This window comes from Meriones unguiculatus, chromosome 1 (assembly GCF_030254825.1).
Source record: "Meriones unguiculatus strain TT.TT164.6M chromosome 1, Bangor_MerUng_6.1, whole genome shotgun sequence".
Classification (NCBI taxonomy): Eukaryota; Metazoa; Chordata; class Mammalia; order Rodentia; family Muridae; genus Meriones; species Meriones unguiculatus.
Window position 1 is genome coordinate 29,022,231 of NC_083349.1, and position 13,717 is coordinate 29,035,947.

General features: G+C 48.5%; 1 protein-coding gene and 1 long non-coding RNA gene across 8 annotated transcripts in view; one reads left to right on the top strand and one right to left on the bottom strand.

The window, feature by feature from the left end:
• Positions 1 to 12,807, bottom strand: part of Cd6 (CD6 molecule) — a 38,543-nt gene extending 25,736 nt beyond the window's left edge. For all 7 annotated transcript variants that reach the window (XM_060386674.1, XM_021636103.2, XM_060386682.1 and 4 more), the window contains exon 1: positions 12,605 to 12,807. In XM_060386674.1, coding sequence (XP_060242657.1) covers positions 12,605 to 12,653 — 49 coding nt within the window. In that variant the 5' untranslated portion in view covers positions 12,654 to 12,807. The remainder of the gene's footprint in view (positions 1 to 12,604) is intronic.
• Positions 2,269 to 7,492, top strand: LOC132656820 (uncharacterized). The gene is made up of 4 exons (XR_009594568.1): positions 2,269 to 2,371; positions 5,960 to 6,089; positions 6,671 to 6,734; positions 7,358 to 7,492. It is a non-coding gene; the product is annotated as an uncharacterized LOC132656820 (long non-coding RNA).
• Positions 12,808 to 13,717: the final 910 nt, after the last annotated feature.

Below are 13,717 nucleotides of genomic sequence, written 5' to 3' on the forward strand. Positions count from 1 at the left end.
TACGGGCGTCTTCATAAGACAGCACAGTGTTGTCAAGGGGAAGCTAGAGACTGCAGTGCTGCTTCGCTGTTCGTTGGTTTTCTGAGACAGAGTCTCATGTAGCCCAAGCTGACTTTAAACTCAAAATGGCCTTGAACTCTTAGTCCTCCAGCTTCTACCTCCTGATTGTTAGGATTACGCTGTAAGCCACTGTGCCTAGTTTATGCAGTGCTGGGTTTGAACCTAAGACTTATCCCATGCTAGGAAAGCAGTCTAACAACTGAGCTACACCCCTAGCCCTAGAGTGACCTTTCTACAGGCCAAAGGAACACCCAAGAGGGACACAAACCTGCAGACGCTAGGAGATGAGAACAGATGCTCCCTCACAGCCTTCTGCAAGAACCCCAGCTGCTGACCCTGGACCTTAATTCAAACCTCTAGGACTGTGTGAAATAGACGTCTCTGAATGGTGCCACCTAGTCTTTGGGATTTTGCCACTTAGCCCTAGGACACTAAATCACCCACCTCTACACTCATATCTGCAACTGAAATTCCACGAGAGCTCAGAGGGAGGAGCCTAGAATTCTAGAAGAGAGGAGAGGAACCAGGAAGATGGAAGGACGGGTCTTCCTTTACTTCCGGTTGCTTGTAGAGTCTATAAGCAAGCACGTCCTTCCAAAGCCTGAGTTTTGTGACTATGTTGATACAGCTAGAGCTTAAGCAGCCTCACGTGCTGGTGACAAAATATCTGTAGAAGTTTGTAGGGAGCCGCAGGGTCTGTCACAGCCCTGGAGTGGAAGGACTGACCTACCGGCGGAGAGAGTTTGGGGACTTCCTCAAATTCACAGGAACAAAGAGTTTAGTGCTGTTCAAAGACCCTGGAATCTGTGTGCTCCCAGCCACGCCACAAAAGCTGCTCAAAACCTGCCTGGTGCCTACTTCTTAGCACCCCCACCCATGTGCTGATGGGCCAAAATGTCCTCTAAGCTTCTGAGAATTAAAAGGTCCCTTCTTCAAGGACAAAGGGGAGGGGTGTGAAGTGCCGAGTGAGACTTCTGTTCTCTTTGCATTCTTCTTCTTTTTTTTTTTTTTAATGTGGTTGCTACAATTCTTTTACAATTAGGATGACTAATGTTTACATTGTTTCTGAATTTTCACTAGAATTGGGTGGGGTGGTGAGAGTTGGTGGAAGGGGCCCAGCTACCTTGACCATCTTCACTAAGCGCCTGGTCCTTTCCTTCAGACACTGGGCCAGCTGGAATCTGCCTGAAGGAGCTCGGCTGCCAGCACTGACTGTAAACTCTGCTCCTGTCCCTCGCAACATGGCCCCCTCTCCACCATCCCATTTGCCTCTACCCACTACTGTTCCCACAAATTAGTGAACCTTTGCCACAGCAGCCTTGGTTCCGGAGACAGTTTAAGATAAAAGATTAAACAGCCCTGCATTGCACAGTAAGCAAACGACACCCTTTCTAATTGTCCAACCCTTCAAGAAAAATCTGAAGTGCTCTAGATGGCTCTGCTGGCAAAGGTGCTTGCTGTCAAGCCTGAACTGATCCCCAAAACCCACAGGGTGGAAGGAGAGAACAGACTCCTGCACACTGTTCCCTGACCGCCATACACATACTGTGCTTCACTAACACACACACACATGTGAACACACACATATCAATATGTGTTACCAACCTTTAACACTGTTTAAGAAAAAGAGCCCACTCAGGCTTGGGGGCAAGTTGTTTGCTGGCCCTCTGTTTTTAGTGTTTTGCTTATATGTATAAATAATCTCATACTTTAAATTCTGACTTCCCACTTCCTCCGGGTATGTTCTGAATCCCAGGCTCTGTGGCCTATCTCCTTACCCTCCCGTTCCTATACCTGACGCCAGGCCTCTGTGGCAGCTATTCCCTGTTCCTGGGATGACTGGCTTCCTCCCTGATATCAGCATTCACAGATATGGGCGTCACCCAGGACTCTGCTCCCATGTCCTTAGAGCTCTTGCCTGTATCTCTAACCCAGACTGCTTCATCACTTTTCCTGTGTGTGCCACTTCATGAAATGATACAGTTTTTAAAATGTGTTTATAGTTCACTTTTCCCCATAACTTCTGTGACTTAAAGTAGGCAACGCATAATACTGTAGTCCCAGCAAGAGGAAGGAGAACTCCCCACGGTGGCAGAGAGTTGCTGAGCCAAAATCTAACAACTGAGGCAGGGCAGCCATCAGAGGCTCCCCCGAGGGCAAGTTCCAGCCTTGGTTTCATTTCTACCAGCCTTCCATGCACCAAGCTAACAAGATTGCACCCACTCAGGCAGTTAAGAAAACCACGTGAGTAGTGATAAATTCAGGAGCGACGATGGTGTTCCGAGGTCACAGACTGACAACCATAACCAAAGTAAGTGTTTCGGGCGAGGGTCATCCATTTTGCAAAGCAGGCAAAGGTTGGAGGGGACCAGATATTTATGTATTTATGTGTACATTCTTAAAAACAAAACAAAACAAAAAAACTCTATCCAGAAAGTGTGTGTCAGTCTCAGAGGAAGCTCTAATAGAGCAACCCAGCAGATAGTGATCAGTGAGGCCAACAATGGTGGGACCGTCCATCCCACATGCTTCCCGGAAGGAGGTGCTAAGATGGATCCACGTCAACCTATGTCATGCCTGCCCAACAAGGCATGACTCAAAGCCATCAGGAGCAATCATCAGATGAGCCGGTTAAGGGGCCTTTCACAGAACAAGCAATCTGTGTGCTTCAAGAAGATCGATGTCATGAAAGAGAAAGAAAAAGCTAGTAAGGGCTGGAGAGATGGCTCAGCTGTTAAAGCCTAGGCTCACAACAAAAAAAGCTGGTAGGTCATTCTAGGTGAAAGAGAATAGACATGAGAACCGCACACAGAATGTTAAGCAGAGTTTTCTTCTGGATGTTACTAGACTGGTCTGCAGAATCTGAGTAAAGTCTGCACAGTAATAATATTGTGTCCCGGTTAATTTCTTGATTTTTGGAAAGTGCAGTGTCATTATGTAAGAAAATGTCTTTTTTTTTTCCCCCAAAACTAAAACATCCAACCCTGATTGGAACATCTTTAACACACACACACACACACACACACACACACACACACACAGTCCAGGGGAAATCTTGGAAGAGGGAGTAAAAAAAAAAAACAAAACCAAAAGAGCTAGAGGATGGGGACCAGCCCTGTGAACTGCTGTCTTCTGGACTTGACCTGGGCTATTGTGCACATGCTGCTGAAGTTCCTATGTAGATGGGAGAGGTGCCCTCCAGGCCCTATCTCTTGCTGAAAAACGGTTGGCAGTTGATGGCTTCTACAAAAGAGAGAACGATTCACCTAGGATGTGGTTAGTGTAGATTTCCTACACTAGGTGACTCCACAACGGCACACATAGAAGCAGCACTAACTGGAGTTATTGGGCTAAGGCAAGGACCTGGGGGCAGGAAGTTAGGACAGGGAGGAGGTACTGGAGGGAAAATGAGTTGCAGGAGGGAAATAGAGGTTATATAAGGCCATATTTTATTATATTTTATTACATGTATGAAATTCTCATGGGAATCATGGGGGGGGGGGAAAAACTAATGCTGGACATAGTGATACATGAGAAATTAAGGCAGGAGGATTGCTTGAGCCCAGCCTGGGCAACATGGTCAGACTCTGAGACCCCGTCTCAAAAACAAAGCAAAGCAAAACAACCAGCACAAAACAAACAAAAACGTCAATGTAACCTAAGAGAGAAAACTAAAACATATTAGAGCATGTAGGGGGAAATAGTATGTCCACAACCTGCTCTTAGATAGTTAGGAAAACAGTAACAGGTAACAGAAAATGCGCTTTGAGAGCACATGACAAAGCAAATGAGGTGCATTTAATGGGTGGGAATCTGGATGAAGTACCCTCAGAAATCTGCCGTGTTGTCCTTGAAACTTCTCAGTAAGTCTCAAATTAAGTGGCTGTGGTAAAATTTACAAGAGAGAAGAGAGGAAGTGAGAAGAAAAGAAGGAAGGAAGAACTGGAGGGAAAATGAAAACACCCAAGATACAAAGTTCCCAGAACTTTGGGGCTGGGTCAGCTGGTAGACGGGCAAGCTAGAGGGCCTGTAGGAGACAGCTCCTGTCTTCATCCAGCTGGCCAACAAAGTTGAAGCCCAGGGTGGGCCGCCTGTGTTCAGGTGAGAGCAGGTTAGACCATAGCATCCCCTAGTTGGTCTCCCATAAAGGAAGCTGAGCATGAACCGGTCTCACAGGTGATGTGTAAAGAAGTCCTGGAGTTGGGACTAGACCTGTAGAGTTGCCTTCTCCTGACCTTGGGCTTCCCACTCTGCAGTTGACTTTCCTCCTCTGAGAAATAGGAGCAGTTGGCTGCCCACTGTGGTGTCCTCCAGCTTAAATACTATTGTATGTTCAGAGTCTCGTCTGGGAAGAAGACATTTCTCCAAGGAACTTATTTGAGAAGGCTGGGTCAAGAAGGGTAGGGCCTGGGTCTCTGGCAGCCCAATAGTCCATTGTTACCTCTGCCCTGGCCCCAAGTCCATCTGAAGGTACCCCTCCAGAAAGAACTAAACACCCTAGCTAACGCATATTGTCATGCAGATGAAACCTTTCTTCCTAACCCCATTGAGAAAGAGGCAGCTAGTGGGCAGGAGTGGGGCGGGATGGGGGTGGGGCTGCTACCAGGAACTGAAGGCTCCTTGCCATCACTCTGCTCTTCTGAAAACGGAGCAGATCCCTGCTCAGCATTGGCCCCCACCTCTGAAGATACAGGGTCCTCCTGACCCAGACAGTGACAGGAGATTTCCTCAGTGAGGATGGATGTTCAAAAGAGCTGCCAGCTCTGAGGGAGACTTCTCCTCTTCCAACCTGCCACCATTCCCCATCCTTTCAGTCCCACACAGAACCCTTGGGCATCTGTTGGCACTGTCTGGAAACAATCATCAGGCCAGGCTTGTGAGGGAGGTCAGGACTGGCCTGGAGATATGGAAGCTGGATCTTTTATATCCTCCCATCATGAACACTTGTGGAGACCCAGGGGCTCAGTCTCTTGCAGAGGAAAGCAAGAGGTTGCTTTCCCCTGGTGAAGACTCTTTACTGGAAATCTCAGATGTGCCAAGCCTGGCCCATAGCTCGATCAACAGTTTATCAGCTGCACTGACTATTGTAGCCTGGTGCCTTTTTCAGGCACCATTTTCAGGCAGGCGGCTAGGCAGATCACTGAACCTACAAAATGGCGGGCCGAAACCTGGCCCTTGCTTTGTTTCTCCTCTGCTGTCCCATGCCTCGGCCACATCACCTGCTGCCGAACAATGCAGCTGTAGGGCCCTTGCAGCATCCCAAGACACCTAATCTTTTTCTTAGTCTGCGTCAGCTGACATTTCATGGAGTCTCTCTCACTGGCCTGGATTCTACTATATCAGCTGGGCTGGCTAGCTAGGCTCTCTCACTGGCCTGGATTCTACTATATCAGCTGGGCTGGCTAGCTAGAGAACTGCCGGGACCCATAAGTTACTGCCTTCCCTGCACTGGAATTACAGTTGCACACCCACCATGCCAGCCTTTTGTTTTCTAACATGGGTTCAAACCTTCATGTTTACAAGGCAAGTACCTTACCCACTGAACCATCTTCCCAATCCTAGACATGATTTCTTTAAATTTACCATTAGCTACCACTGAGACAAATTATGTAACCTTCTGAGCCTCAAACTCTCTTCTTCTAAAATAGGAGTAATTACCCTAGAATTGTGAGGATTGGATAGGATAAACATCTAAGCTGAGACTTAGAAAATGAAAGTCCCTAAGGATGGCTGGGGGGTTAGAGTTCGTTGGCTTGTATCTGGGGCCACATTAGGCCAGGTTGGCCCTGATATGTTTCCCCACCTGCTTCATCATGATATGACTTTTGTTATCTTGTATCTTAATGTGAGCATAGGGCTCAGTGCAGAATAAATATGTTAACATGGACCCTCCTGCCAGGAAAACTCCGAAGGAGAGCCATGGCTGAGCAAGGCAGCCACACTATGTCTCCTGTATTGCTAAAGGCCAACTGGAACCACAGAACCCCAGAGCCCCCCACCTCCCCCTCCAGCAGACCCTGGACTCAATGGTGAGCAAGCAAAAGAAGGGTGCTATTTGGGGAAAAAAACTTCACAACTGAAGAAGGTGTCAACCAGGCCACTCGCTCATGGGGGAAAGGGCTCTGGGCTGCTCAGCTTCCTGCTCTCGCTAGCTATATATTTTGTTCATCTCTGAGGTGTGCCAAGCTTCCATTTCTGCATCTATAAGAGAGAGTTGCTTTATAGGTAAATGAGCTCACTGTACAATGGTGTCAGCTTAATGAGCAAATCTTAGGCAACCTGCACAAGGTTGACTGTCTTGGGCCTCATGTGACATGTTTCTGATATAACACTTTTGAATGCCGCAGTTTGCTCAGCAACCTTGGATGGCCTGATCTAAGTTGACTTGACCACCTTGGCAAGCCAGGCATTGCTATCTGTAGCCTCCATGTCACGCAGAGCTGGGATTGGAAACAAGCCTGTCTGGCCTCGGGGTCTCGGCTGGGGTTGTGACACACTGTACCCATCCAGAGGTTGGGTTTCTCTCAGTCTGTAGTCTCCAGGGACATATTTAGAGGGCAAGGATTTCTAGATCGTTGCAACCTTAGTGCTCAATATGTTAATTTTCCAGTGAGGAAGCCAGCACGGGAGAAAAGAAGGAACTTGCCTGAGATTACCCTGCAGAGTTAGTTAAGGTGAGAGCTGGTCCCCAAACCCATCCTGACTTCAGCCCTTCAAAGAGTCCCCATCTTCTCCAGGTCATAGGGAACCCTTTTTCCAGAGTCAACTGGGAAGCAGAAGGGGCTAGCTTAGTCTGCAAGCACGGGACCTGATGAAAAAATAAGCTGAGCATGGTGGCATAATGCCAGCACTAAGGAGAGAGATGGGCAGATCCCTGGAGCTAGCTGGCCAGTTACCCTAACCTAATTTGTGAGTTCCGGGCCAGCCAAGGATGCTTTCCCGACAAGGTGGACGGCTGCAGAGGAGCAACATCTTCGATTGAAGTCAGGCCTCCGTGTGAACAGAAACCAGAGCTGTAGAGCATGAGTTTGGATGTCATATCTATTTCAAGGCTCATCAGAGACATTCAGGGGCTTCCCAGAGTACCCTGGGCTGCCCATTATGGGGTCTTTATATCCAGAATGTTCCAGGCAGCTGAGTGGCTTCCTCAGATTTAGTCTTATCAAGTGGGCATGGGTCCAATGCCCCTGACCTTTCTTTGATCAGTGTTTCCATGATGCAAGTACACACCCAAAAGTTTGCCCAATGGCTTTGTTTGGCCACCAACCTCAACACTATTATCACATTTCTCTTGCAGCCTGTCATGGAGGAGAGGGCTTCCTGTGGGGCCAGTGGTAAATGCCTCTCTGATACACAAACCTCTCCCTTTGGAGCAACGGTTCTCAACCTTCCTAATGCTGCGATCCTTTAACACATTCCTTCTGTTGTGGTAACCCCCAACCATAAAATTGTTTTCACTGCTACTTCATCACTGTAATTTTGTTGTTGTTATGAATTGCAAGATAAATAGCTGTGTTTTCCAATAATCTTAAGCGACCCCTGTAAAAGGGTCATTCGGCCTTCAGGTTGAGAACCACTTCTTTGGAGGACAGCAAGAACAACCAAAGCATATGGCTGGTGTCTAGTGTCTGGTGCCATCTTTTTGTTTCCGTGACACTTATTTTTTTTTGCTCACAGCACATTCAGGTGCTTTCCTGTAGCTTTCCCTGTAAGCCACATGCATTCTCTTCTACAAATAAACCGAGACATTTCAGAAGGGTTGAGGGATGGCAAGACACTGGTGACTGGGAATGCCGATCGACAGGGGCTCCTCAGTGCAAGCCTAGGCCTTAGCACAGGCATTGAAATTGTTGGCTTCAGTCTGTGGTCTGGGCATGGGGAAGGTGACCTGGTTCTAAAACAGTCTTTTTCTGTCGGATCCTCTAGCTCTGTCCTGATCAGTCAGAGTTACTCTCTAGCTCCCTGGCTTACTCTGCTTGCTTTCTTTCCTTCCTTCTTTCTTTCTTTCTTTCTTTCTTTCTTTCTTTCTTTCTTTCCTTCCTTCCTTCCTTCCTTCCTTCCTTCCTTCTTTCTTTCTTTCTTTCTTTCTTTCTTTCTTTCTTCTTCCTTCTTTCCTTCCTTCCTTCGTCCCTCTCCAACCCCTGCCCCTCTCTCTTGTGTACGTAAATAGATTTGCCAAGACACACATATGGAGGCCAGAGAACAAGGTGTGTGAAATCTAGTCTCTCCTTCTGCCAGGGATGGAATTTACGTCACCAGGCTTGGTTGAAGCATTTTTGCTGACCCCCACCAACTGCTGCTTATTCTTACTTGAATCAGGGAAAAGCTTGGGTTTTTTTAGCCTCAGAATCTAGCAGCCAGGGTCTAGCTGTATCATGAGGACTTTTTTTTTTTTTTGTAAGGAAGTGAGGCTGAGGTGGGCAGCCCAGAAGGCCTTGGCACACACAGAATAAACACGGGAGCTGTAGGCAGAATATTTCAGTCCACTCGGCTTACTCTGAAACCATCTACATCTGCCTAAATGTGCCAGCTCTACCACATGGGATGGCCATTGATGTAATAGCCGTGACATTTGTCCCCTATCAGTTATCACCTATGACCAGACAGCACAAGAAGCCAGAGGAAGCCTAAGCTTGTCCTGTGTTACTGATGCTATCTGTGAACTGTATGACAGGCAGGAAGAATGTGGCACAAAATGTAATGGAAAAATGGACACGTGCTGGATTTTAATCTGCCAGGTAAGGACACAGACATAGAAAATTAGTTTTGTGCCCCTTGTACCCAGAAACTGTGGATCAAAGGACTGCCCAGTTGGAGGAGAAGAGGCGGCAACATGGCTGCTGACAGCACAGAAGAATCACATCTTTTATTTTGATAAAATGAAAAAACAAAACAAAAAATCCCCACTGACCTCAACTGAGTCCACTGAGATGACAAATCCTTCCTTCTCGAGGAGGCCCCCGACTTCCAGCACACCCCACCAGACTTTACAAAGAATACGTGATTAAATAAATAGAACCTTTGAGTGTTTCTAGCGGTGCGTGAAGTGAAAGTTGGGTCAAATTCTGTGCATTGGTATGTGAAGAGGCTGTGCTTGTGATATCTGAGGACACCTGGCCCTCGGAGCTCCCACAGAGCAGGCGGAGCAAGTGCCCTCAAGTCAATGTTCAACTTAAAAATTCAAGGGGATTTGATGTGCCTGTCAAGATCGTCAGCGTCCTCAGGAGAATTCCCAGTCTGAGATCTTCCTTCTTTGGGAAGTCTTTGTTTTCTGCTGTGAAAGGAAAGGCTCTGGTGGGTCTGAGAGTAAGGACGGATGGTAAGGATATTTGAGCCCCTCGATTCCTAAATTCAGTTTAAGATGTAAAATATGGGCTGGCAAGATGGTATCGTGGGCAAAGGCGCTCGTAACCCGAGTTCCATCCATGAGACCCACATATTGGAAGGAGAAAACCAGTTCCCAAAAGTTGCCCCCTGACCTCCACATACGCTCTGACATATATTAGTTTGAGTGTGCCCACGTGCACACACACACACAATTTTAAATCATTTTCAGAATTTGTTTTGTGCTTCGCACTGACACTTCTCATATGGTTGGAACACAGGGGCGGCCATATTGGACAGTATGGAGCTGAGGGAATTAATTAGCTAGAATTAATCAGTAAGATGCATTTAATCAGAAAAAGGAACTGCTCTCTTCAGCCTCATTGGCTCAAAGGCCCCTTGAAATTATCAAGCTTACAAATAAAACAAACTTATATTCACAAATGAGGAAAATTGATTAATTTTTAAAAATTTAACAATTTTTATGTGTGGTGCTTGGTGTCAAAGCGGGCATCTTGCACATACTAGACAAGCATCAACCACTGAGCAGCAGCTCCAGCCTGAAATAGTCTTTTTAGATAAGTACAATTTTTCTTTTTTCAGGACACAAAAGACTTTATCCACTAACCAGGAAAACGAGGAACAGGGAAGGATGGGAGCCCAGGCACTTGGTGAATTACAGGCAACACTGGGTGAAAACTCCAGTTTCCTAATCCCAAACTCCCTCTTGTTAGCATTTCTAGTTCACTGTCAGTCTCTTTCTTCCCTTGGATGATCAGGAAACTGAGGCCCAGAGGGTCTGTCTCTGTAAGCCCTGGCCACCCAGTAACACTCAGGCCTTGCCGGAGGTGGGCGACCAAAGAAAGCTGTATGGAACTCAGAGTAGAGAGCTGGGTACCAGACCTAGGAAGAAGAGCAGAGGAGAGCTCTCCAGCTTCTCAGGAAAGCTGGCATCCACCAACCCCTGGCATTCCCTACCCTAACTCCCAGAATGGAACCAAGCAAGGCTTGGACCACGTGGGTTTGGACACTAAGCGCCAGAAAGCGCCAGAACTCTCTTCTGGGCTTCACTCTCCTGCTCCCTTTCCTCTTGTTGTTCACCATTTTCTCTACCCTTTCTTTCTCTTCTCCCTTAATGTCCTCTCCCTAAGCCCGAGTGGTCCAACACAGATCCGGCACCCCTGTACACAGTTCCGTGCCCAGCCAGTGAGGCCTGCCAGGTCAGGCAGAGGGGAAGGAACACTCAGGCCCTGGGCCCAGAGCCTCAGCCTCCCTGACATCAGCAGGAGGGAGACATAGGGTCACTTAGGGGTACAATTTTCCTTACACCTGCAAAGATCGTCCTCCGGGGACATTTCTCAGTGGGACATAGACCATCAGTGATGGATGAATGAGCATTGCCCAAACTAGGGCCTATTCCCTGCTCAATGTGCTGGGCAAGTTCAGAAGAAAATAACAATTTGGAACTAGGATATTCTTATGCCCTCCCTCATCACCCCATTAACTGGGAGGGAGGGAGGTTATAGGCCTTAGGCTTCAGGGCATTGACTAGAATCATTTCAATTGCCACAATTGGGTTTTGCTCCCTTTTTGTTTTTTTGTTTTCATTTATTTATTTATTTATTTATTTATTTATTTATTTATTTTCAGGACAGCTGTGTAACAGCTCTGGCTGTCCTAGAACTCATTTTGTAGTCCAGGCTGGCCTTGAACCCACAGAGATCTGCCGACCTCTGCCTCAGAGTGCTGGGATCAAAGGCGTGCGCCATCACCAGCTTGCTACCATTTATTTTTCTGTTTCCCTTTTTTAATTTCTGGCAAACGATAAGGGTTTTCTACTTACGACATGACAGAGTTTTCTTTCAAAACTAAATTTGTATCAGTAACAAAAAACAGGTCAACTGACATCAACCCGGGGACAGGAAGGAGCCGAGGATACTGAGGCCGTGCATGGGGCCAGGTGCAACCCATACCTAAGGAGCCTGCCTGGTGCTGAGGTCTTGCCTTTCCGTAGGCATCACCCTGGGCCCATCTTAGACCGAGGACCAGCCACCTATCAGCTTTAGAACAAAGGGCGCTGGGATCCGGCTCATCCTGTCTCATCCCTCCTGGGAGGCAGTGGAAACAGGAGAAGCTGGTTTGTTTGAAGCCCCAGTCTGGGGCAGTCAGCAGTCATTTCCCTTTAGGACTTAATCCTGAGCCTGTACAGGGCCTCTCGGGAGGGGCAATGGCAGTTGCATTGACGGACAGGAAGAGGCAGGAGGCCTCTCACCATTTGTAGTCAGCCTGGCAGCTGAGCCTCAAGAACCAGTGCTTTGGAAATAGCTGGTCAAGAAAGACAGCCAACAAAGCCCGACTGTCCAAGACACAAGCTAATTTAACAGCAGGGGGCTTGGAGGATGTGCCTGCAGATCCAGATGGAGACGCTCCTTTAGAAGTCCCCAAGCGCTCACAGCCTCTGTCCAGCCTGATATCCCTACTCCTTGCCTGGGCTCGGCTTCTGTGAGGCAGATCTAACTTCTTAGGTCCTAAGTCTGTTTCTGTACCATCTTCCTTTCCTGAGTTGTAAAAGCCCACCACGTACAGGGACTCCCGAATCTCTAGGCTGTTGCCTGTTCCAACCAGCTTAGCCTTGACACTCTAAGGCGCCTCATGAGTGTCTGGTGACCTTGGGCCTTTGCTCTAGAACCCTGGCCCAGGACACAAGGCTCGGGACCTCAAGAGCCTCCCTGATCATTTGTGTCTCAAATTAATCCAGGAGGTTGAACTAAAGTCACCAAGTTGAAGGTCTAAAGGTCCCCTGGTTCTCCCTGGGTTCTGTTTTTGGCCCTTGTGAGTCCCACCAGGACTTAACATGAAAAATGCTATTGCTGGTTGGTCCTCCTTCTCAAAGGAGTGGTCCCTGCCCTTCTGTGAGATGGTAAGAAGCTATGGATGGGTGGTATGGTGCTTCCCTCCTTAGACCTAGGACCCTAGGCAGGCACAAAGCTCACTCATCTCACTCCCAGGAGGCCTTTCAGGATGAGAGCACCACCCAGCCAGTTCTAGCCCCTTAACGCATCCCCGTGTCCGCTCAAGCCCCAAGGTGCTGTCACACCAGGATGGCCGCAGGTTAAAAGGCTCTACCAAGGTGGCCACAGGCAAACAGCTGGCAAGGAGCCAAGCAGACAGGATGCAGGTCCTCAAGCCCAAGCGACGAGAAGCGACGGAAGATATATACCTGAGAGCGCCGCCGTCAGCAATCCAGCGATCCCAAGGAAGAGCCACATGTCTGGTGCTGTATCCCGCTGCTACACACGCCTGCCTGGAGGAAGCGCCATCCTGGTTCGGGGAGGCAGCCGTGCCGCCTATGGCCCGTCTCACCCGAGTTGCCCTTTCTGTTCTTGTTCCCAGGGTCCTCTGTGCTGCACACCCGTCTCCCCTTCACGCAGGCCCAGCCTGTGAGTAGCTCACGCCTCTACACTCTGCTTGTGGTTTTGGTCTCCAGGAAGCCAGGCTGTTGTCACAGGGGTGCTGTCACAGGGGTGTTGGGGCGGGGGGGGGAGCCCAAGCTGCCTTTGTAAGCCCACCAACCCATGGGAACCCCAAGAATCACAGAGTCTCATGCCCAAATGTGCACATCGTCGAGGGTCTCCCGAGAAAGACAGAGAGGCTGCTTCCTCCCTTGAGACAGACAGCTCAGAGATGGTCTCGCAACTGGGGCTGGAAGAGTGAACTCCTGGCCCCCTGCTGCCCCTCCCACACACTGAAGCTCTCGTGGGGGTGAGTGCCAAGGTTTGCATCGTCTTTGGGAAGGTGGTGACTAAGAGACAGGGGGTAGGGTCTTAATGTGCTTTTCTTTTGCTTGTGTGTATGGAGGGATATATCATGTGTGCTGTGTGTATGTGTGTGTGTGTGTGTGTGTGTGTGTGTGTGTGTTTGTGTGTCTGTGTGGTGTGTGTGTGAATGTGTGCCTGTGTGTGTGAGTGTGTATGTGTGGTGTGTGTGGTGTGTGTGTGACTGTGTGTGTGGTATTTGTGTGTGTGAGTGTGCGTGTGTGTGTATAGGCTTGAAGCTGATGTCACCAATCTTCCTCAGTTGCTCTCCACTTTATTTATTGAGGTTGAGTCTCTCACTGGATCCAGAGCTCCTGAGTCCACTAGTTTAGCTAGCCAGGTCCCCCTGGAAACCCCTATCCCTGCCTCCCAGGTGCTGGGCTTACAGGAGGCTGCTATGCCTGCCAGGCTTTTATCTAGGTTCTGAAGATCTGAGCTCTGGTCCTCATGCTTCGCTGACAACCTACTGAGCCATCTCCCCAGTCCTGGGGTGCGCTTTCGAGAAGCAAAGGCCTAAG